Source organism: Salvelinus fontinalis, chromosome 21, assembly GCF_029448725.1.
Source record: "Salvelinus fontinalis isolate EN_2023a chromosome 21, ASM2944872v1, whole genome shotgun sequence".
In the NCBI taxonomy this organism is placed as follows: domain Eukaryota; kingdom Metazoa; phylum Chordata; class Actinopteri; order Salmoniformes; family Salmonidae; genus Salvelinus; species Salvelinus fontinalis.
The window spans coordinates 43,133,169-43,158,202 of record NC_074685.1 but is presented as its reverse complement, the minus strand read 5'-3'; the positions used below and the strand labels follow the sequence as shown (position 1 = coordinate 43,158,202).

Here is a 25,034-nt window from a genome sequence, read left to right as displayed (position 1 = left end):
TTCAACCACTGACACATAAACTGAACAAGTTCCACAGACATGTGACTAACAGAAGTTGAATAATGTGTATCTGAACAAAGGGGGTCAAAATCAAAAGTAACAGTCAGTATCTGGTGTGGCCACCAGCTGCATTAAGTACTGCAGTGCATCTCTTCCTCGGGGACTGCACCAGATTTTCCAGTTCTTGCTGTGAGATGTTACCCCACTCTTCCATCAAGGCACCTGCAAGTTCCCAGACATTTCTGGGGGGAATGGCCCTAGCCCTCACCCTCCGATCCAACAGGTCCCAGACGTGCTAAATGGGATTGAGATCCGGGCTCTTCGCTGGCCATGGCAGAACACTGACATTCCTGTCTTGCAGGAAATCACGCACAGAACGAGCAGTATGGCTAGTGGCATTGTCATGCTGGAGGGGCATGTCAGGATGAACCTGCAGGAAGGGTACCACATGAGGGAGGAGGATGTCTTCCCTGTAAAGCACAGCGTTGAGATTGCCTGCAATGACAACAAGCTCAGTCCGATGATGCTGTGACACACCGCCCCAGACCATGACGGACCCTCCACCTCCAAATCGATACCGCTCCAGAGTACAGGCCTCGGTGTAACGCTCATTCCTTCAACGATAAACACGAATCCGACCACCACCCCTGGTGAGACAAAACCGCAACTCGTCAGTAAAGAGCACTTTTTGCCAGTCCTGTCTGGTCCAGCGACGGTGGGTTTGTGCCCATAGGCGACGTTGTTGCCGGTGATGTCTGGTGAGGACCTGCCTTACAACAGGCCTACAAGCCCTCAGTCCAGCCTCTCTCAGCCTATTACGGACTGTCTGAGCACTGATGGAGGGATTGTGCGTTCGGGTGTAACTCGGGCAGTTGCTGTTGCCATCCTGTACCTGTCCCGCAGGTGTGATGTTCGGATTTACCGATCCTGTGCAGGTGTTGTTACACGTGGTCTGCCACTGCGAGGACAGTCAGCTGTCCGCCCTGTCTCCCTGTAGCGCTATTTTAGGCGTCTCACGGTATGGACGTTGCAATTTGTTGCCCTGGCCACATCTACAGTCCTCATGCATCCTTGCAGCATGCCTAAGGCACATTCATGCAGATGAGCAGGGACTCTGGGCATCTTTCTTTTGGTGTTTTTCAGAGTCAGTAGAAAGGCCTCTTTAGTGTCCTAAGTTTTCAAAACTGTGACCTTAATTGCCTACCGTCTGTAAGTGTCTTAACGACCGTTCCTTTTGTGCATGTTCATTAATTGTTTATGGGTCAATGAACAAGCATGGGAAACAGTGTTTAAATCCTTTACAATGAAGATCTGTGAAGATATTTGGATTTTTACGAATTATCTTTGAAAGACAGGGTCCTGAAAAAGGGACGTTTATTTTTTTGCTGAGTTTATATGGCACAGCTAAGGGTCCGCAAGTCACTCAGTCACTCCGTAAAAGATTCTCACTCATACTGTATCACAGTGTTGACACTGGCTAACATGCTGACTATAGACAAGGCTGAAAATATAGTTCAGTTTGTCTTCCATTTACACAGAGCATCAGTCATTCACACAGTACATGTACCCAGCCAACCAAATGTTCCTGACCATGTCACATTTCAGGTTCCAATTCAAATCAGTTCACACAACAATGTGCCTTCTGTATACAGTTCCATAGTGGCCACTGTCACACCCAGGTTTCTAGGGCAAGATGGTTTCTAGGGCAAGATGGTTTCTAGGGCAAGAAGGTTTCTAGGGCAAGATGGTTTCTAGGGCAAGAAGGTTTCTACGGCAAGATGGTTTCTAGGGCAAGATGGATTCTAGGGCAAGATGGATTCTAGGGCAAGATGGTTTCTACGGCAAGATGGTTTCTAGGGCAAGATGGTTTCTAGGGCAAGATGGATTCTAGGGCAAGATGGTTTCTAGGGCAAGAAGGTTTCTAGGGCAAGATGGTTTCTACGGCAAGATGGTTTCTACGGCAAGATGGTTTCTACGGCAAGATGGTTTCTAGGGCAAGAAGGTTTCTAGGGCAAGATGGTTTCTAGGGCAAGATGGTTTCTAGGGCAAGATGGTTTCTAGGGCAAGAAGGTTTCTAGGGCAAGATGGATTCTAGGGCAAGATGGATTCTAGGGTAAGAAGTTTTCTACGGCAAGATAAAATGCTGAGAGGAAACTATCTCCCTTTATGCCACTTAAAAGACACTTTTATCCAGGAAAGTGAGTGCATACATTTTGAGTATGCGATCCAAATGGGAATTGAACCCACAGCCTTGGTATTGCTAGTGTCACGCTCTTACCAACTGAGCGACATAAGACCAGCGTAGCTGGGTGGTTCAGTTGGTAAATCAAAGCATCTGTGGTCCTTTCTGTACCACCGGTCTGTCTCGGTGGCACAAGCCTCCCAACGGCTCCCCTTTTTGACAGACAGCCAGACGTTATTGATGCCATTTGTAATTGCCGTAATTGTTTCGAGGGGAGGGCTGGGGTGTGTCTGTGTGTGTCGATGCTAATACTGAGCGACACAAACCCTGGGTGACACACACTCTGATGCTTGGCACCATGGAATATTCCCAGCTGCTCATTTACATATGCGCTGACCCAGATTAGCATGCTCTATTACAGAGTGCCACTGCTAATTAGAGCTAGCCTGATATGCTAATATGCTAGCCGGGCTGCTATCCTTACCTAGATTAGTCATTATATAACCCCATACCCCAAAACTGTGGCTCTGTCATATTTGGTATAACACTACCTACAACTGTTATTGTTCTTGTTTCCATCAATTAATTACAAAACAATAGAGGAGAAATCTGTGTCATTGACAAGTTGTTTGTGAAGTAAACCTCACTAGTAGTGGGATGCTTTAAAAAGTACTAGGATATGCAGACTTACATCCCCCAAACATTGATTACATCTCCTCAAACCTGGGGTCCATTCAACACACCTGAGCTGACGGGGCAGAGTTCAGAGCCTGCCCTTACAGAGCATGACCCGGAGCAAGAGGGCATTCTGTTCTGCTCCATTCATCCAGGATGGGTTCAGACAAACATGGCAGGACAGCAAGGAGGTTTGCTCTGCTCACTAAATACATACACTTCTACTATGCTTGATTTGGAGAGTCATGTCCTTTAGAATTTATCTTTACATGTTTGTAATGCAACTTGGGCCACACTACGTGTTAACAATAACTTGAACTGAAATGCACATGGTACTTTGTCCCCCTGTTTGTTTTTAGGGCCTAGTATGGACAGCTGAGAGTGTTGAAGTTATCCTCTCAGTGCTCGGTGGGCTGACCAAAGACAGCAACAGCCTAATACTGGACTGGACTAGCCAGACTTGTCTATGCTATCTGGTTTGCCTTTGATGAATTCTGATATTCTCTGTGCTGAATCGAATGTGATTCACAGTGGGTTTCAACAGGAACAATGTTCAACTGTTCTTTATCACAAGATTTACAAACCCTTGCCTCCCGAGTGGCGCAATGGTCTAAGGCACTGCATCACAGTGTTGTGGCATCACTACAGCCTGGGGTTTGATCCCAGGCTGTGCCATGACCGGGAGACTCATAGGGCGGCGCACAATTGGCCTGCATGTCCTGTTCAATTACATTGTGGTCCAGTGCTGACTTAAACAATGGCTTTCATTTGAACCTATCATCTACTATGAAACAACAACAGCGAATAAAAGTGTAGGTTTTATCTACCATACTCGATCTGGCATTCACTTGTCAGCATCGATACGTCAACAAAACGTATCCTTGACTCAATGGGGTCTTTGTTCCTTGAATGTGCATCACAAAAAAAGCCTGAAGTTTAAATCATTAAATCATTACATACCATAAAGCAAAATTGTATTTTTCTTTCTTTTTCTCAATTCCTCTCACTGGCCAAGAAAAATCTCAGGGGCTGCATATTACTCCTGACATTCAAGAGGGTTTAGCCATTCATTGGGCTATTGAAACAGTAGAGCATGCCCTTTGGATTACTGGGGGGACTTAATACACTGCTCAAAACTGAGAGACACAGAGACAGAGAGAGAGAGAGAGAGAGAGAGAGAGAGAGAGAGAGAGAGACAGAGAGAGAGAGAGAGAGAGAGAGAGAGAGAGAGAAAGAGAATTATAGAGTCAAAGCCCTTAACTTCCCTCCAGCTCCCAGCTTTCAGCTCTCTGCTCCAATCAACATGTGCTTCATCACTTTGTACTGCGACTGACGGCGAGAGCCCGGGGTGAACTGGAAAAGCTCTTACAGAATCTCAATACCTCCTAACTCTATCAACATCATTTCTTTCCCTCTTTCTTTTCTTTTTATGTTCTCTGGCCTTTGGAGCGTCATAAAATCAGCATCAAGAGAAACAAATGGCTTTGCCATAACGGATCTCCCCGAGTCTTGAGACGCTATTAGCTAATCCAGAGTGACGTTGGCTGATTGGTCTTTGGCTCGTTGGGCTGTGGTGTTAACTCAAGTACTCTTCGCTAGCTGCTGCAGTGGCGGTGACGTGCTGTGTCAGATCTGGCAGCCGCCTTGCTGCAGTGATTGTGGGAGACTCCCTGATGATGTTTCAAGGGTTGGCCGCAGAAATGCGCAATTGTTGTAAGCGGTCGATTCCTGTATTTAGGTGGAGGGTGACTGGTATATGACTTGACACAGATTAATGCTGTTAGGGAACTTATTTTATAAAATGTGTAAAACCCTCAACAAATTAAAAGACCATCGATACCATCAATAATGAAGTAATTGAGGTTGAACATTTTCAGTCACCAAATTCTTAAATTCAGTGGCTTCTGTCCTTCAGTGGCTATAATCTGTGGCAAAACGCTATAGTTTGACCCTCTCATCACATTTAAAATCCCCAACTATAGGGAGGAAGGAAGAAGGGGTAGAGATGGTCAGAGAGGTGCCATCATGGAAAATGATGATGGCATTACGCTAAACAGAACAGGTTTTCATTTCTTCCTATCACCGTAGCAGATGTTCAATATCATTGGCTAATTGCACTTAAACACTATGTAATGACAGACTCCGCACCGCGCCACTAAGTAACACAACAACATCCATTACCTCACTATCAAGCCGGCACAACAATTTGTACATAATCGCCCTCACGCAGTTGAAAGCCAATGAAGTGGCGATTAAGGCTAATTTCTTCAACAATTACCACTCATTATGTGCAAAGTCAAGAGCAGGCTTTGACTACTGTTAAATGACGGGGTTGCTAAGATAGTCTCTACTAATATGTAGTTCGGGAGTGACACCTGCTTGCCTACGGTCATAGCTCTGTGATGTCAAGGGCTTCCGTGCAAACCTGAGCTGTTTTTTCCATCCCAGTCAATCATCTTAAGTCCTTCTATGCTCTTTGAAGCATTGTGAAAATGCATTTTGCGTTTATCTATTAGCATTACACTTAGGTCTGAAAACAACAGCGACAAACAACAACAGACAAATTATTTGATGTTGTAAAATTAAAAAATGAACTGGAATTAGTTTATTCAAAAGCAGACATGAATGCCAACACGCGGGCGCGCGCACACACACACACACACACACACACACACACACACACACACACACACACACACACACACACACACACACACACACACACACACACACACACACACACACACACACACACACACACACACCAGTGTAGACTAGAATACGACGTCTCACCTGATCTTGACCAGGCATCTTGTAGAGGTTCTTGTTCTGGTTGTCTAGGTTGTGCTGGTGATGGCTGTTCTGTGCCTCCATGGTGGACTTGGCATACAGTACCAGGCCCCTTCACCCCTGGTAGAGACAAGACACAGAACTAACTTAGCCGTGGTTGAGTGTGTGTGTGTGTGTGTGTGTGTGTGTGTGTGTGTGTGTGTGTGTGTGTGTGTGTGTGTGTGTGTGTGTGTGTGTGTGTGTGTGTGTGTGTGTGTGTGTGTGTGTGTGTGCGTGTGTGTGTGTGTGTGTGTGTGAGACGTGTAGCTAGTTTTATTCTGAGCCATGGGGACTCCTTGCATAGAGTCAGTCCAGGGATGGGCAATCATTTTGTCTCGAGGGCCACATCGAGATTTTTGAAATTCAACGGAGGCACACAGTTTTTTTCTGAGTGATTTCTTCAAAATCAATTTGCAGACCGGAAAAGTGTCCGTAAAACAAAGAAAAGCCAGTACAGGGCTTTACCCCTATACCACTGCCTCAGACAGATTAGACTGCCAGAGACACACAGCATCCTATACCACTGCCTCAGACAGATTAGACTGCCAGAGACACACAGCATCCTATACCACTGCCTCAGACAGATTAGACTGCCAGAGACACACAGCATCCTATACCACTGCCTCAGACAGATTAGACTCCCAGAGACACACAGCATCCTATACCCACATGAGGATAGACAGGTCAATAAGCCAAACAGCTACACACATATCAAAACACACAGATATGTATTATCTACCTAAGTAACCCAAAGTGAATGTAAAACATACGTCCATATACGATAATAGTCCAATGAATGATGAGATCCCTATGTATCTGTGTACACACACACATCTATTTTTCTGCCGAGTACACCATTTTACACCCTATTTACAGAGCTGAGGAAGTGGGCCACATTGTGAAGGCGTAAGCAGAAAATGCAGATTATACAAAACCAAGGCCATGCACACACTTACCCCCCCCCCCCCCCACACACACACACACACCCACACACACGTTGATGGAGAGAAAGTGAGCGGAGAGAGTGACTCAAGTAACGAAGTAAACTATAAAAAACGACTAAACTACTAAAAATGGACGTTACACATGGCGTATCACATTTAACAAACCAAACATGCAAATACCGTTATAGAAGTTATAGTTAAAAAAACGAACTGATCTGTGCATCAATAAGGGTATATCGTAAAATACGGTATACAGCCCAGCCCTACTTCTGCCTTCAGCTGGCAAGACACTGAACAACATTACATAATCTTACGACTTACATTATCATCATCATGCCACAGTTATATAGACCTTATTCCAAAGGGCTGAACTGAGTAAACTGTAACCTAACAGTCTAACCCTGACCCTGTGATGTAATGTGGAGCAATACAAATCAGATGGTTTTATCTGAACTCAACTGGCAGAAAGAGCCACATGACGCTACTGTACTAGCTAGAGTCATAACAGATTACTGGACAACCTTGTTGACTGTTCCATCGCTGGCTTTTAACACACATTATTTATTTGAATCCACAAATCACGTCACAGTTAAGAAGGATTCAAACATTTCATAATGTCATGGATATACACTACCGTTCAAAAGTTTGGGGTCACTTAGAAATGTCCTTGTTTTTGAAAGAAAAGCAAATTTTTTGTCCATTAAAATAACATCAAATTGATCAGAAATACAGTGTAGACATTGTTAATGTTGTAAATGACTATTGTAGCTGGAAACGGCAGATTTTTTTATGGAATATCTTCATAGGTGTACAGAGGCCCATTATCAGCAACAATCACTCCTGTGTTCCAATGGCACGTAGTGTTAGCTAATCCAAGTTTATCATTTTAAAAGGCTAATTGATCATTAGAAACCCCTTTTGTAATTATGTTCGCACAGCTGAAAATTGTTGTCTGATTAAAGAAGCAATAAATCTGGCTTTCTTTAGACTAGTTGAGTATCTGGAGCATCAGCATTTGTGGGTTCATTTACAGGCTGTGAAGTGGCGACTCCGGGATGCTGGCCTTCTAGGCAGAGTTCCTCTGTCCAGTGTCTGTGTTCTTCTGTCCATCTTAATCTTTTATTTTTATTGGACAGTCTGAGATACGGCTTTTTCTTTGCAACTCTGCCTAGAAGGCCAGCATCCCAGAGTCGCCTCTTCACTGTTGACGTTGAGACTGGTGTTTTGCGGGGACTATTTAATGAAGTTGCCAGTTGAGGACTTGTGAGGCGTCTGTTTCTCAAACTAGATACTCTAATGTACTTGTCTCTTGCTCAGTTGTGCACCGGGGCCTCCCACTCCTCTTTCTATTCTGGTTGGAGACAGTTTGCCCTGTTCTGTGAAGGGAGTAGTACACCGCGTTGTACGAGATCTTCAGTTTCTTGACAATTTCTCACATGGAATAGCCTCCATTTCTCAGAACAAGAATAGACTGACGAGTTTCAAAAGAAAGTTCTTTGTTTCTGGCCATTTTGAGCCTGTAATCGAACCCACAAATGCTGATGCTCCAGATACTCAACTAGTCTAAAGAAGGACAGTTTTATTGCTTCTTTAATCAGACAACAGTTTTCAGCTGTGCTAACATAATTGCAAAGGGGTTTTCTAATGATCAATTAGCCTTTTAAAATGATAAACTTGGATTAGCTAACACAACGTGCCATTGGAACACAGGAGTGATTGTTGCTGATAATGGGCCTCTGTAAACCTATGTAGATATTCCATAAAAAATCTGCCGTTTCCAGCTACAATAGTCATTTACAACATTAACAATGTCTACACTATATTTCTGATCAATTTGATGTTATTTTAATGGACAAAAATGTGCTTTTCTTTCAAAAACAAGGACATTTCTAAGTGACCTCAAACTTTTGAATGGTAGTGTATATGGACACCTATGAACACACACACACACACACACACACACACACACACACACACACACACACACACACACACACACACACACACACACACACACACACACACACAATATCCATATCTGCCATATCTGTGAGGGCTCTAGATAAACTGTTATAGACTTGAACATGCACGGCTGTGAGAAGCCATACGACCAGCCTGGAACGGATACGTGTAGGGGTGATTCAGCTTATTTGTTTAATATATGATCATACTGTATGTGTGTCTGAGGGCTTAAACCCAAGGTCTTTTTTTCAGACTCTCATTGACCTCTCTAGAAGGATACGTTTTCAATTCGTAATCAATGGAGGTACAGAGGGGTGAGTGGTCGATGTTCTATCAGTTTTTCTGAGCTCATCTTTGTCTGACCTATCGGAAGAGATTGGAGATATACAGTACAGAGTAGAGGTCGACCGATTAATCGGATTGGGCGATTAATTAGGGACGATTTCAAGTTTTCATAACAATCGGAAATCTGTATTTTTGGGCGCCGATTTGCCGATTATTTTTATTTTATTTTATTATTATTATATTAATTTTTTTATACCTTTATTTAATCTTTATTTAACTAGGCAAGTCAGTTAAGAACACATTCTTATTTTCAATGACGGCCAAGGAACGTTCTGCCAGAACGACAGATTTTTAACCTTGTCAGCTCGGGGGATCCAATCTTGCAACCGTACATTTAACTAGTCCAATGCTCTAACACCTGATTACATTGCATTCCACGAGGAGCCTGCCTGTTACGCGAATGCAGTAAGCTAAGGTAAATTGCTAGCTAGCATTAAACTTATCTTATAAAAAACAATCAATCAATGACTGTCATTGCTCCAATGTGTACTTAACCATAAACATCAATGCCTTTCTTAAAATCAATGCACAAGTATATATTTTTAAACCTGCATATTTAGCTAAAAGAAATCCAGGTTAGCAGGCAATATTAACCTGTCTAGGATCAGCGTGGCGCTAGCGGCACCCCCCCCCCCCCCCCCCCACTGAAAAACCAGTGCCGCGAAATTCAAAAAAAATACATTTTTAAAATATTTAACTTTCACACATTAAAGTCCAATACAGCTAATGAAAGACACAGATCTTGTGAATCCAGTCAACATTTCCGATTTTTAAAATGTTTTACAGGGAAGACACAATATGTAAAGATGTACATCTATTACCTAAAAACACATTAGCATAATCCACCATCTTTTATTTGTCCACCAACACCAGTAGCCATCACCAATTCGGCTAAACTAAGATATTTATAGCCCCTAACCAACAAAAAAACTCATTAGATGACAGTCTGATAACATATTTATGGTATGGGATAGGTTTTGTTAGAAAAAAGTGCATATTTCAGGTAGATGGCATAGTTTACAATTGCACCCACCATCACAAATGGACTAGAATAATTACAATGAGCAACGTGTTTACCTAACTACTAATCATCAAACATTTCGTAAAAATACACAGCATACACGAATCGAAAGACACAGATCCTGTGAATACAGACAATATTTCAGATTTTCTAAGTGTCTTACAGCGAAAACACAATAAATCGTTATATTAGCTTAGCACATAGCAATTAGCAGCCCAGCATTGATTCTAGCCAAAGTGAGCGATAAAAGTCAACATCGCCAAAAGATATTAATTTTTTCACTAACCTTCTCAGAATTCTTCCGATGACACTCCTGTAACATCACATTACAACATGCATATACAGTTTGATCGAAAATGTTTATATTTAGCCACCAAAATCATGGTTAGACAATGTGAAATGTAACTCAGCTGGTCAGAAAATGTCCTTGCGCCACTTAGACAGTGATCTACTCTTATACATAAATACTCATAAACGTGACTAAAAAATATAGGGTGGACAGGGATTGATAGACAATTTAATTCTTAATACAATTGCGTTATTACATTTTTTTATTTATCCTTACTTTTCAATACAGTTTGCGCCAAGCGAAGCTACGTCAAAAAACATGGCGTCCTAAGCCACTAAAATGTTTCGACAGAAACACGATTTATCATAATAAAAATGTCCTACCTTGAGCTGTTCTTCCATCAGTATCTTGGGCAAAGGATCCTTTCTTGGGAGAAATCGTCTTTTGGTGGAAAGCTGTCCTCTTGCCATGTGGAAATGTCAACTGCGTTCGGGATGAACTGAAAAGCGTGCCCAACTTTTCACATCGTTGCAAAAATAAATGTCCCAAAATCGCACTAAACGGATATAAATTGCTATAAAACGCTTTAAATTAACTACTTTATGATGTTTGTAACTCCTATAACGAGTGAAAAGATGACCGGAGAAATATAACAGGCTAAACTAACGCTTGGAACAGGAGAGGGTCGGTGTCCAGCACGCGCGTTACGCAGCTCCCAAAGAATGACTAGCTTCAGGGTTTTTTCATTTGTAGGGCCTGTGAACGAGCAATCGACCCCGTTGGAATCGTCATCACGTAAAGGCATCCAGGGGAAGACGTAAGAAGTGTCCGTATAGTCATAGCAACGACAGTGCCCTTTTAAATGACTTCAGAAGAGTGGCCAACATTTCTCAAATCTGACTCCATGTCAGGGAAATTGCTGTAGAATGGGCTCTGTTCCACTTAGAGACAAAATTTCAACTCCTATAGAAACTATAGACTGTTTTCTATCCAATAATAATAATAATATGCATATTGTACGATCAAGGATTTTGTGGGAAGCCGTTTAAAAAATTAGCCAAATTAGCATAAGTAGTCTAAACAGCGCCCTCATCCCCAACAGGTTAACCAGGTGAAATTGTGTCATTTCTCTTGCGTTCATTGCACGCAGAGTCAGGGTATTGTCACGTTCGTTATAGCGATGAGACCAAAGTGCAGCGTGATTTGAATGCATCTTCTTTTAATAAAGAAAGAACACGGAATGAACTATACAAAAACAACGTGAAGCTATATAATCATAGTGCTGACACAAGCAACTAAACATAGACATAGATAATCACCCACGAATTACTCAAGGAATATGGCTGCCTAAATATGGTTCCCAATCAGAGACAACGATAAACAGCTGCCTCTAATTGAGAACCAATCTAGGCAACCATAGACATACAAAACCCCTAGACTGACGATAAACAGCTGCCTCTAATTGAGAACCAATCTAGGCAACCTTAGACATACAAAACCCCTAGACTGGTAACAACCACATTGTCACGTTCTGACCATAGTTCTTTTGTGTTTTCTTTGTTTTAGTGTTGGTCAGGACGTGAGCTGGGTGGGCATTCTATGTTGTGTGTCTAGTTTGTCCGTTTCTATGTATGACCAGATATGGTTCTCAATCAGAGGCAGGTGTTAGTCATTGTCTCTGATTGGGAACCATATTTAGGTAGCTTGTTTTGTGTTGGGGTTTGTGGGTGGTTGTCTTCTGTCTTTGTGTTCTCTGCACCAGATAGGACTGTTTCGGTTTTGCCACGTTTGTTATTTTGTATTTGTATAGTGTTCACGTTTATTCGTCTTTTATTAAACATGTTGAACACGAACTACGCTGCGTCTTGGTCCGATCCCTGCTACACCTCCTCTTCAGACGAAGAGGAGGAAGGCTGCCGTTGCACACATAAACATACAAAAACCCTAGACAGGACAAAAACACATAATCACCCATGTCACACCCTGACCTAACCAAAATAATAAAGAAAAGAAAGAATACTAAGGTCAGGGCGTGACAAGTATATGCAACAGTTTGGGCCGCCTGGCTCTTTGCGAACTAATTTGCCAGAACTTTACGTAATTATGACATAACATTGAAGGTTGTGCAATGTAACAGGAATATTTAGACTCATGGATGCCACCCGTTAGATAAAATACGGAACGGAATAAACGTTTTGTTTTCGAGGTGATAGTTTACGGATTAGTCAAAGGTATATGGTTTAGAGAGAAATAGTAGACACGTTATAATTCCTGTAATAACTTGCGGCTGAACTTGAAAGGGGTTTCTTCGTTATTTTACCGTTCATGTCTTCCATAGAGAATGTCTTGATCTACTTCAAATAAGGTCTGTGTTTCGCGGAGGAGCAGACTGACAGAGGACCATGCAGACAAGCTCTGCTTTCTGCAAAACCTAAAACTTCTTAACTGGGAATATTGAAGACCCATGAAAGCTGGTGGTTCGTTTTAACATATGTTCTCATGTTATTTGAGACTAAATTTATTTTATTTATGTATTATATTAAGTTAAAATAAAAGTGTTCATTGTTCATTCAGTATTGTTGCAATTGTCATTATTACAAAAATGTGTGTGTGTGTATGATATATATATATATATATATATATATATATATATACATACATATTTTTTTTATTTGGCCGATTAATCGGTATATGCTATTTTTGTCCTCCAAGAATCGGTATCGGTATCGGCGTTGAAAAATCATAATCGGTCGACCTCTTGTACAGAGAAACAGATTTGTTCCGTGTGAGGTACAAATTAAAGATTGATAAAAGAGAGAAAAATGGAGAAAAAGAGAGTGAGTGAGTCCGAGAGAGAAGGATAGAGTGTGACTATACACTATAGCAGAGGATGGGTAGTGGTTGCAACTCAAAATCACTGCGTGTGTTTGAGCGGGTATGTGTGTGTTTGAGTGGGTGTGTGTATATTTGAGTGGGTGTGTGTGTGTTTGAGCGGATGTGTGTGAGTGTATGTGCAGATGTGTGTATGTGTGTGTGTGTGTGTGCTTTCGCAGAGAACTGTAACGTGTGGCTCACACAGGGTTCGTCGCTCATCTTATAATTTAAATATGGCCTGTGGGATACCACAACAACAGTCACATTCTATTCTGCACCTCTGACTTCACAGAATGGAAACAATTTCATCTTAGTTTAGAGAAACTTAACACTGCATCACATTCAGTTCTTAGAAAAGGATTTCTGAGGAAAAAGTTCCGGGCTAGCGCTTTCAGTGGTGGAAAAAGTACTAAATTGTCATACTTCAGAAAAAGTAAAGATACGGTAATAGAAAATTACTCAAGTAAAAGTAAAATGCACCTAATCAAATCAAATCAAATTTTGATTTGATTTTACCTAGTGAAATACTATTTGAGTAAAAGTCTAAAGGTATCTGGTTTTAAACGTACCTTGTCCCTAGGCGGTGGGAATTCCACCCAGGTAGTGGCAGTGCTGGCAACACTAGCTGCAGTAACCCATGGGGAGGGGGTCACACTCGGACAATCAGAGAGGAGGCAAATTATTGTGGCCCTGGCGGTACAAAATAATCAAAAGGTCTGACTGCTCAGAGATGCTTGGGAAAACAGTCACAACGGGGGACCAGCATGTGTGTGTTTCAGGGGAAAGGGGCGTATCTGACCTCCATCAGGTAGAACTTGGCGTATCTGACCTCCATCAGGTAGGACTTGACGTATCTGACCTCCATCAGGTAGGACTTGGCGTATCTGACCTCCATCAGGTAGGACTTGACGTATCTGACCTCCATCAGGTAGGACTTGACGTATCTGACCTCCATCAGGTAGGACTTGACGTATCTGACCTCCATCAGGTAGGACTTGACGTATCTGACCTCCATCAGGTAGGACTTGACGTATCTGACCTCCATCAGGTAGGACTTGACGTATCTGACCTCCATCAGGTAGGACTTGACGTATCTGACCTCCATCAGGTAGGACTTGACGTATCTGACCTCCATCAGGTAGGACTTGACGTATCTGACCTCCATCAGGTAGGACTTGACGTATCTGACCTCCATCAGGTAGGACTTGACGTATCTGACCTCCAACATTGGTTAAGCAAATCTTCCATTCTTGCTCAATGTTGCATGTCTTCTCAAACAGCTACAACTGTATATGCATTCACACATCAAGTCTTCTGTTGAGTTGGGCTCAGGGATGGAACAACTGTTGAACATCTGGGCTTGTGGTTGTTTGTGGGGAGGGTGTGTGTATTTATCCCACATCTGTTGCTAAGGGGTAACGATGGTTGAGACATTATAGGATGAAGCACAATTTTTTTTCTCCCAAAATAATAATTGCTTGCCTATTATTTTTGTAATGCCAGTCCTGGTTATAGGTAACAATCCTTCATACGAAGTGCCTACATTATTACACATATTATTCGTTAATAAATGAAGATAAGAAAATAAATTAAGATATGCAAGATTTATATACAGTATATACAGTGGGGAGAACAAGTATGTGAAACACTGCCGATTTTGCAGGTTTTCCTACTTACAAAGCATGTAGAGGTCTGTAATTTTTTATCATAGGTACACTTCAACTGTGATAGACGGAATCTAAAACAAAAATCCAGAAAATCACACTGTATGATTTTTAAGTAATTAATTAGCATTTTATTGCATGACATAAGTATTTGATCTCCTACCAACCAGTAAGAATTCCAGCTCTCACAGACCTGTTAGTTTTTCTTTAAGAAGCCCTCCTGTTCTCCACTCACTACCTGTATTAACTGCACCTGTTTGAACTCGTTACCTGTATAAAAGACACCTGTCCACACACTCAATCAAACAGACTCCAAACTCTCCACAATGGCCAAGACCAGAGAGCTGTGTAAGGATAAAATTGTAGACCTGCACAAGGCTGGGATGGGCTACAGGACAATAGGCAAGCAGCTTGGTGAGAAGGCAACAACTGTTGGCGCAATTATTAGAAAATGGAAGAAGTTCAAGATGACGGTCAATCACCCTCGGTCTGGGGCTCCATGCAAGATCTCACCTCGTGGGGCATCAATGATCATGAGGAAGGTGAGGGATCAGCCCAGAACTACACGGCAGGACCTGGTCAATGACCTGAAGAGATCTGGGACCACAGTCTCAAAGACAACCATTAGTAACACACTACGCCGTCATGGATTAAAATCCTGCAGCGCACGCAAGGTCCCCCTGCTCAAGCCAGCGCATGTCCAGGCCCGTCTGAAGTTTGCCAATGACCATCTGGATGATCCGAGGAGGAATAGGAGAAGGTCATGTGGTCTGATGAGACAAAAATACAGCTTTTTGGTCTAAACTCCACTCGCCGTGTTTGGAGGAAGAAGAAGGATGAGTACAACCCCAAGAACACCATCCCAACCGTGAAGCATGGAGGTGGAAACATCATTCTTTGGGGATGCTTTTCTGCAAAGGGGACAGGACGACTGCACCGTATTGAGAGAGGATGGATGGGGCCATGTATCGCGAGATCTTGGCCAACAACCTCCTTCCCTCAGTAAGAGCATTGAAGATGGGTCGTGGCTGGGTCTTCCAGCATGACAACGACCCGAAACACATAGCCAGGGCAACTAAGGAGTGGCTCCGTAAGAAGCATCTCAAGGTCCTGGAGTGGCCTAGCCAGTCTCCAGACCTGAACCCAATAGAAAATCTTTGGAGGGAGCTGAAAGTCCGTATTGCCCAGCGACAGCCCCGAAACCTGAAGGATCTGGAGAAGGTCTGTATGGAGGAGTGGGCCAAAATCCCTGCTGCAGTGTGTGCAAACCTGGTCAAGAACTACAGGAAACGTATGATCTCTGTAATTGCAAACAAAGGTTTCTGTACCAAATATTAAGTTCTGCTTTTCTGATGTATCAAATACTTATGTCATGCAATAAAATGCAAATTAATTACTTAAAAATCATACAATGTGATTTTCTGGATTTTTGTTTTAGATTCCGTCTCTCACAGTTGAAGTGTACCTATGATAGAAACTACAGACCTCTACATGCTTTGTAAGTAGGAAAACCTGCAAAATCGGCAGTGTATCCAATACTTGTTCTCCCCACTGTATTTATTATTTATTTATTTTAATTTTAAAGAACAGTATACAATAACATCGAGATGAGGGCATTGGAAATGTATTTGGAAGTCAATCTGCTTCTGTTCTGTAGGTGGCACTGTGTGCTCTTTTTAAAGGATGGGTCCCCATCTCTCAAACACCCTAGGATCCAGGTGGACATGGGTGGTCTGCCAGTCACTGGGACGACAACCCAACTTGGGATGGGGGGAGGTTTTAGCTAGTGGAATAGTGGACAAAAATTGGAGGTTTACTCAATAGCAGTGCAAATATCATGGCACAGCTATATGGACACTCAATCACCATGGTACTTTTTTAATGGTAAGTTTACAAACATATACTGTATTATGATAAATAGAATTTAAACTTGTATCTCATTATTGTAAATGGTGAAATAAGTATAGCCAGTTATAATTGTAATGGCTTAGCAGATAATAAGAAAATAAAATCAGTATTTACCAGCTAAAAGAGAAGGAATATAATATATATTGTTTACAGGAAACTCATTCAACAATTTTAGATGAAGTTGTGTGGAAAATGGACTGGATGGGCGAAATATACTTCTCCAACGGCCCCAAAAACTCAAGGGGTGATGATATTAATTAACAATAATTTTGATCCGAATATGCAAATTGTCCAAACAAATCCGCAAGATAAATGGATTCTTTAAATATATGTTATTGGACCATAAACAGATTTGGCTCATTAATCTATACGGTCCAAATAATGATGATCCCTGGTTCTTTGAAAATATATATAATAATTTATCAAGCCTAAAAGCAATACAAGACTATTATTATGGTAGGAGATTATAATACGGTTTTAAATTCCTCAATGGAGGTATACATTACAACTATCACCCTCATGCACTTAAGGAAATAACGAATGTCATGGATATATTAGAACTAGTGGATATATGGAGGCTTAATATCCTGACCTAGTGAGATATACATGGCAAGCTAGTCGTCCTGACTACTTTCTTATGTACAGTACCAGTCAAAAGTTTGGACACACCTACTCATTCAAGGGTTTTTCTTTCTTTTTTACTATTTTCTACATTGTAGAATAATAGTGAAGAAATACAAATATATTTTATATTTGAGATTCTTCAAAGTAGCCACCCTTTGCCTTGATGACAGCTTTGCACACTCTTGGCATTCTCTCAACAGGCTTCATGAGGTAGTCACCTGGAATGCATTTCAATTAACAGGTATGCCTTGTTAAAAGTTAATTTGTGGAATTTCTTTCCTTCTTAATGCGTTTGAGCCAATCAGTTGTGTTGTGACATACAGATACAGATTGAAAAATAGTTGGGTAGAGAATTTCAATGTACCGATTCCATGGCACATGGCTTATGAACTGATACACAAACGCGGTATGCGTTTATGTGTTTAGTGTGTGTTTAGTGTTTAGGCAGTAGGGATGACAGAGCGTTAATATTGATAGGTGTGTGAATTGGACCATATAGCTGTCCTGTCTGAACATTCAAAATGGAAAGGGCACTTTTCAGTGTCAGGGAAAATGTATGGAAGGAATGTAGCACAGTAAAAGTAAAAGTTGTCAAAAATATCAATAGTAAACTAGTTTTTTATAGTATTTTTACTTAAGTACTTTACACCACTGAGCAGTTTGATAGTGTGTGTATGTGTGTGTGTCTATTTCAGTCTATGCAGTTATCCACAGATTTTGAATATTGATAATACCTGCCTGTATTTTCAGTCTTTTATTTGTGTGTGCGTGTGTGTCAGACCTGGGTTAAAATACCTTCAAATTTAACGATTTGTATTTTAAACACTTATTTTCTGTCTATTTGAAGTATTTTCAAATAATTTCCTATAAAAATACTATTTTTAAATACTTATTTCCAAATACATTTAAAATACCCAAACAGGCATGAGTTCAAATGCATGGAGTATTTCAATATTTGTATGCATTTGACTATTTTCAAATACATGCCAATCCTTTCCAAATGTGTTTTCAAATACATTCCAATATTCAGCTATTTGCATTTTCAAAGACATTTTTTCCAAATACATGTACTCACTTTAAAATATATGTGAAAGTAATTGAAATACAATAAACAGTATCTGAACGCAGGTCTCGTGTGTGTTACAGGATTTGCTTCTGTACTAACATTGTAGCCATTACGGTTGTGGCAGCAAGAAAATATGATCCATTCTTCCAGGGCAGATAAAATAATGTGTCCTTGGACTTTGCGTTGTATCAACATCTTTTGGGAGTTATTGGAATTTATGGCATTTTCAAAGATATTATTGTGTCCCGAGTCTTTTGAAAGCACATAGTATCGTTTTCAAGACGAATCACCAACGAATATTGCTAAATCGTTTTGGTACACAAGTTCCACAAAAAGAGATCCCTGTCTTCTTAGGTAAGGTTCAACGGTGAAACTTTGAACAAAGTTTATCTTATGAAGGCTGAGTGAAGCCTTCATAAACCCTTTATAAAGCCTACATAGAATATACTTTGTTTAAAGTGTGACCACTTCAACTGACAGTAGTATTTGAAAAGGCCTGAAGCGTATGTAGCAAATCCATCCATATGATATACATTGAGGTGTGCCTGCGCTGCTGGTGTGAGACAGGTAATGCCGGGTAATGGTAATGCCCTATTGTAATGACCTTGCCAAGGGGCTCCTAAAGGGAATTTTAATACTTTATTTTTAACACCAAAATGACGATCGTAAATTACGATTCAGCCATCTAAGACTAGTATTAAGTTAGGATTCAGCCCTTTAGTGCTAGTATTAAGTTACTTTTAAGTTACCTAGACCAATGCGCCGACCTCCCGGGTGGCGCAGTGGTCTAGGGCACTGCATCGCAGTGCTAGCTGCGCCACCAGAGTCTCTGGGTTCGCGCCCAAGCTGGGCTGGGTTCGCGCCCAGGCTCTGTCGCAGCCGGCCGCAACCGGGAGGTCCGTGGGGCGACGCACAATTGGCATAGCGTCATCCGGGTTAGGGAGGGTTTGGCCGGTAGGGATATCCTTGTCTCAGTATGTAAAATGTAATAAAATGTATGCACTCTACTGTAAGTCGCTCTGGATAAGAGCGTCTGCTAAATGACTAAAATGTAAATGTAAATGTAAGTTAGGATTCAGCCTTCTAAGACTGGTATTAAGTTAGGATTCAGCCCTCTAAGACTAGTATTAAGTTAGGATTCAGCCTTCTAAGACTAGTATTCAGTAAGGACTCAGCCTTCTAATAGGCTGACCACACTGCTCGTCGCGTGCACGAGCATTGCAAAATACATTTTGAAATACATGTTATTCAATTATTGCAACCACACTGCTCGCGCGCCAATGGGCGTCTGCGTTGCCAAGGGCTAAAATAGAAATCAGTTCTATTTCTGACGCAGATCGCGCTGCAAGTCCTGCCTCTCCCATCTCCTCATTGGTTTGTAGAAGCAGGTACCCGCGTGCCATCTCCTCATTGGTTATACCCACGTGGGTGACTGAAGACAAACGAGGTCAGTGGCGGTAATGCACCTAATTTATGAAAGCTGCCAATCGCAATATAAAGTCAAGAGAAGAAAAAGCCTGGAAGGAAGAGAGATGACTAGAAACAATTTGGTTGACCGTTTTATGTGTGGATTAATTGTCGGAGTAGAGGACCTTGGGCATTTCAGGTAAAATAATAACTCAATGTTTATATCCCAGGACAAATTAGCTAGCAACAGCGAGCTAGCTAAATAGGACAAGTTAGCTAGCAAGTGCAAGCTAGCTAGCTAAATTGCCATACATGTTTAGTGCTTTTCGACCTGTCCCCAAATTAATGTAATTGGTTCAGCGTTTGTTTTGATATTTTAACCTGCGTGTCGTGATCGCGTTTGGTGTGGGGGGACAAAATACATTTATGCACGATGGCGCACGCGCGCAGCAGGTTTGGGTTCCGTGTTAGACTAGTATTAAGTTAGGATTCGGTCTTCTAAGACTAGTATTAAGTTAGGATTCAGCCTTCTAAGCCTAGTATTAAGTTAGGATTCAGCCTTCTAAGTCTAGTATTAAGTTAGGATTCAGCCCTCTGAGACTATTAAATTATATACAGTATGACAACCTTATATGCTGTAGTTCACCTCTCTGCTCCCCTCTAATCACCATAGCCATCATTTCCTCTTCCTGCTTCCTTTAAAGCTGCACTGCTAGAACACCCTCACATCCTCTTTAGCAGGCCATGAAACACACACGCACACACAAACAAACCAGGGTTTCCGTTCTGAAAAACTGGCGCCAGACATTTGACCGGCAGTATTTTAACTTAGTGGACATTTGAGAAATTTACTGGACCCATTTGCACTGGATGAGTAACCTGATTTGGGCGTCCACCCACAGTGCTCAGAATGACAGAAATCACATTTATATTATGGTAATTCATATTAACAGAACATGCAAGTCGAGGGAGCAACGTTGTGCGGTCCTTCTTACCGAATTCTGATGTGCACTTTGAAGATGTTAGATTAACTATCCACATTTACTTTCAGCCGACAAGATGAGTAACGAACAGAAAAATCACTAGGCTATGTCAATCTACAATCCCCCATAGTAGAAACGTTTACCTATTCTATTGGTCAGCTTGTCAATAAATAAATACATATAGCCTATTCCAAACAGACTCTGGAACAGTTGTTGGACGATCCCAAATTCATACCATTCAAACTAATAGGCCTAGGCTACATTAAAACATTTTTTTTTAAGCAATTAGTCTGATGGAACAGATCAGAACTTTTCGCTTAAAATGTTGATCAACTATTAATTCTTCATATTATAAGTACAGCAATGCGCAGAGAGTAGTCTATGCGCAAATGTTTGTTCCATAATGCAGTTCATGGGAAAACACTGTTGTCAGCAGCGCACGGCACATGCAAGCAGTTTCATGTGACAGAGATGAAAATACCCTATTAGAAATTTAGAAAGAGAGCCTCCCGAGTGGCGCAGTGGTCTAAGGCACTGCACCACAGTGCTTGAGGCGTCACTACAGACCCGGGTTCGATCCCGGGCTGTGTTGCAGCCGGCTGTGACTAGGAGACCCATGAGCATCGTTAGGGGTAGGGTTTGGCTGGCCGGTATGTCCCTGTCCCATCGTGCTCTAGTGACTCCTTGTGGTGGGCTGGGAGCATGCACGCTGACACGGTAGGCAGTTGTAAAGTGTGTCCTCTGACACATTGGTGCGGCTGGCTTCCGGGTTAAGCGAGCAGTGTGTAAAGAAGCAGTGCAGGTTGGCAGCGTTGTGTTTTGGAGGACGCATGGCTCTCGACTTTCATCTCTCCTGAGTCTGTACGGGAGTGGCACCGATGGGACAAGACTGTAACTACCAATTGGATATCATGAAAAACGGGTAAAACTAACAAACCATTTTGGGGGAAAGAAGTGAGATCTAATATGCAACAACTAGCATGGGTTGCTAATAGGGTTTCGGTTAAATGCGGAAGACACATTTCAGTTGAAGGCATTCAGTTGTACAACTGACTAAGTATCCCCCTTTCCTTTCCTAATATGACTATGATTGTGGCTTTGGCTACTGGACAATGAAAGAAAGTATATGGTCCGATTTTGGAAAGGCTACTTTGAAGCAAGGTAAGACGTGGTAACATATTCAGGTTTCAAACAATGAAGTATATGTTTTCAAAATGCATACTGCCTCCAGCTCATTGCAAAGTGGTATGTGACACACTGATGAAGCCTGCCTTCCACTGCCTACATTTTCTGTTTGAGATGCTGTAGCAGCAGCTCTTGTGCTGCCTGACAGATTTTCTGCTCAAAGCCTCTGTATCTGTATGCGTGTGATAAATAAGATACATAACAAATTTACTGTACACCCACCAATTTAATTCCACAAAATTATGCAAATTAAACTATAGACCGATAAGTTAAATGTATTTCCATCAACTGGTATTTCCATCAATTGGTATTTCCATCATTGAAGAGGCTAAAAAGCAGCATTTTGAAATTGAATTTTTTCTTCTTCTCCCGGACAATTAGCTAGCGGCAATTCTATTTATCAGCTTTTCTATTATTTATTTTTTAATCCGCCAAAAGCCAGCTAACGTAAACCCTGACACACACACACACACAACCTGACGCACACACACACACATAGGAAACATGACATACATACTGAATGCATTACATGACTTCTCAACTCCTCAATAATACATAATTGGATATACAAGGATTTTATAATTACAAGTACACACACAGTCTCCTGAATTTACCCTGCCTACCATTGTATTCTTTGCTCTCTCTGTGGGCCTAGGAACATTATTGAGACAGGAATGCACTGAACTCTTATCCCTACGACCATGTTGTGCTGACTTTGGCAGACTTGTATTTCTCAGTGGGTCTGGAAAGCCATAACATAATCCAGTCTGGAAAGTCAGTGATAGGACCGTTTTCATAATACAGTAGAATAATGCTTAGGAAGCTGTTAAATCCAGTGGAGTATAGAGTTTACAGCCTTCATCATCTTCATCCCCTTGCCATCAACCATCATCTTCCTCATCATCATCAACGCCATCAACCATCATCATCATAATAATCATCAACCGTCATCATTATCACCATTAACATCATAGCCATCAACCATCATCTTTCTCATCACCATCAACATCATAGCCATTAACCATCATCTTCTTCATCACCATCAACATCATAGCCGTCAACCATTAACCATCATCATGGAAATCAACCATCATAGCCATCAACCATCAACCATCATCATCATAGCCATCAACCATCATCGTAATAATCATCAACCGTCATCATTATCACCATCAACATCATGGCCATCAACCATCATCTTCTTCATCACCATCAACATCATCGCCATCAACCATTAACCATCATCATGGAAATCAACCATCATAGCCATCAACCATCAACCATCATCATCATAGCCATCAACAATCATCGTAATAATCATCATAGCCATCAACCATTAACCGTCATCATCAACACCATAATCATAATCATAGCCATCAACCATCAACCATTAACCATCATCATCATCATCATCATCATAGCCATCAACCATCAACCATTTACCGTCATCATCATCACCATAATCATAGCCATCAACCATGATATTCCTCATCACCATTAACATCATCACCATCAACCATCAACAATCATCATCATAATCATAATCATCATTGAGATTGCTATGAGGCCAGACTGTTTTGCATGGTAATGATAATAGGAATAGGGAATAGCAAGACAGATCTGTGACCATCTGGTGAATTCTCTTGGCCCAGGCACCAACTGTGCCTACATAAGGACAATGGTACTGTGTGCGTGCGGTGGTGTGATTGGAGGGAGGTGGATGACGCCAATCGAGAGTTGCATGGTGCAACGCTGCAAGCCACCGCTCACAGAAGTTTCATTGTGGGGTTTCACCGCTGGACTGAAAGGGTGCATGGCCTTTTATACACACACGTCATTTCTAACCACACAGTCATTGCGATGATGCACGGAAGTTTCACACACACACACACACACGCCAGTGGTTAATATCAGAACTTCTATGGTAACGATCGAGGAAATGAGAGGGAGAGAGACAGAGCGATAAAAGGGGAACCAAGTAAAAGTAGCTCAACGTCTGAAACTTTCAGGTCTTCCAGCCTTAATCTTGGTCATTGAAATTGCTACGGAGGATTGTACTGCTTAAAAACACAAGAACGGGAAGCATAGAAATAGTGCACATAGAGCTGATCTACCACTTCTTAGACTTGCATTCAATGAGGAAAAACAGATCTATAATACACATTTCTATGTGAATTTGGTCAGGTCACCCAAAAAGTTACACATTGCAGCTTTAACCTAACCCTTGTTCTTAAACCTAACCTTAACCCTAACCTTCATTAATTTTGACCACTATGCCTAAATTTGTTTTTTTTCTCCTTTAATGATCAAATCCATCCATCCATTGTCATGTGTTGTGGCATTTCCCGACAAGCTCTATGCCATCCTTATAACAATGTTGTGGGTGTGGCGAGGAGATTTGTTTCTCACTTAAGTCTCAGCTAGGCCTAAAAAACAAACATTCATATTTGAGTCATTTTACAACCCACATTCTTATCCAGTGTGTCTTCTATTGCGATATACAAGGGGAATAGAACTGCATACAAATTAGTTTCACAAGTAAAACTCTTCAAAAGTAAGGTATCGTTTAGACCAGGGTATATCAATCGCATAGAATTCTCATCAACACATCAATGCTTCTCTTCACTACTGCTTTTTTTTGTAGACTTGTAAAGTATACGTGAAAAAGTCTTCACAAAGAGTCCAATAGCGTGTTCACCTGACCTTTTTTCTTTAGCCTCAGCTCACCTTTTCTTCAGCGTTTCCTTTCAAAATTAGTGGAATTCGTCAACGTGATGTACGCGGAAATCCAAACCTCACGAGGTGACCTCAGATTAGAGAAATGATTAAGCTCTTACTTGTGGCTCTAACCAAACTCTCCCTCTTCACTAACGCACACCAGTGACTGACGTCAATATCAGTTCAAAAGTTCCTCACTGTCAAGTGTCAACCCAATACTCTAACACCACACAACCTGCACTTACTAACTTAGCACAGTTTACAATATCAGAGTACTGTGTACAGGACTGCTGGGAGAACAAGCTTTATTCTTATGACATTTCAGGACTTTTGGGGGAGTACATATTTTTTTACAATT

At 41.5% G+C, this 25,034-nt stretch overlaps 1 protein-coding gene and 1 long non-coding RNA gene across 4 annotated transcripts in view; one reads left to right on the top strand and one right to left on the bottom strand.

Moving 5' to 3' along the window:
- Window positions 1-25,034, bottom strand: part of LOC129818956 (serine/threonine-protein kinase Nek6-like) — an 85,076-nt gene that overhangs the window by 36,095 nt on the left and 23,947 nt on the right. For all 3 annotated transcript variants that reach the window (XM_055875343.1, XM_055875341.1, XM_055875342.1), the window contains one exon: window positions 5,651-5,767. In XM_055875343.1, the coding sequence (XP_055731318.1) occupies window positions 5,651-5,731 (81 nt within the window). In that variant the 5' untranslated portion in view covers window positions 5,732-5,767. The remainder of the gene's footprint in view (window positions 1-5,650; window positions 5,768-25,034) is intronic.
- Window positions 21,476-25,034, top strand: part of LOC129818958 (uncharacterized) — a 33,924-nt gene continuing 30,365 nt past the window's right edge. The window contains exon 1 of the long non-coding RNA XR_008753988.1: window positions 21,476-21,934. This is a non-coding gene — a long non-coding RNA (uncharacterized LOC129818958). The remainder of the gene's footprint in view (window positions 21,935-25,034) is intronic.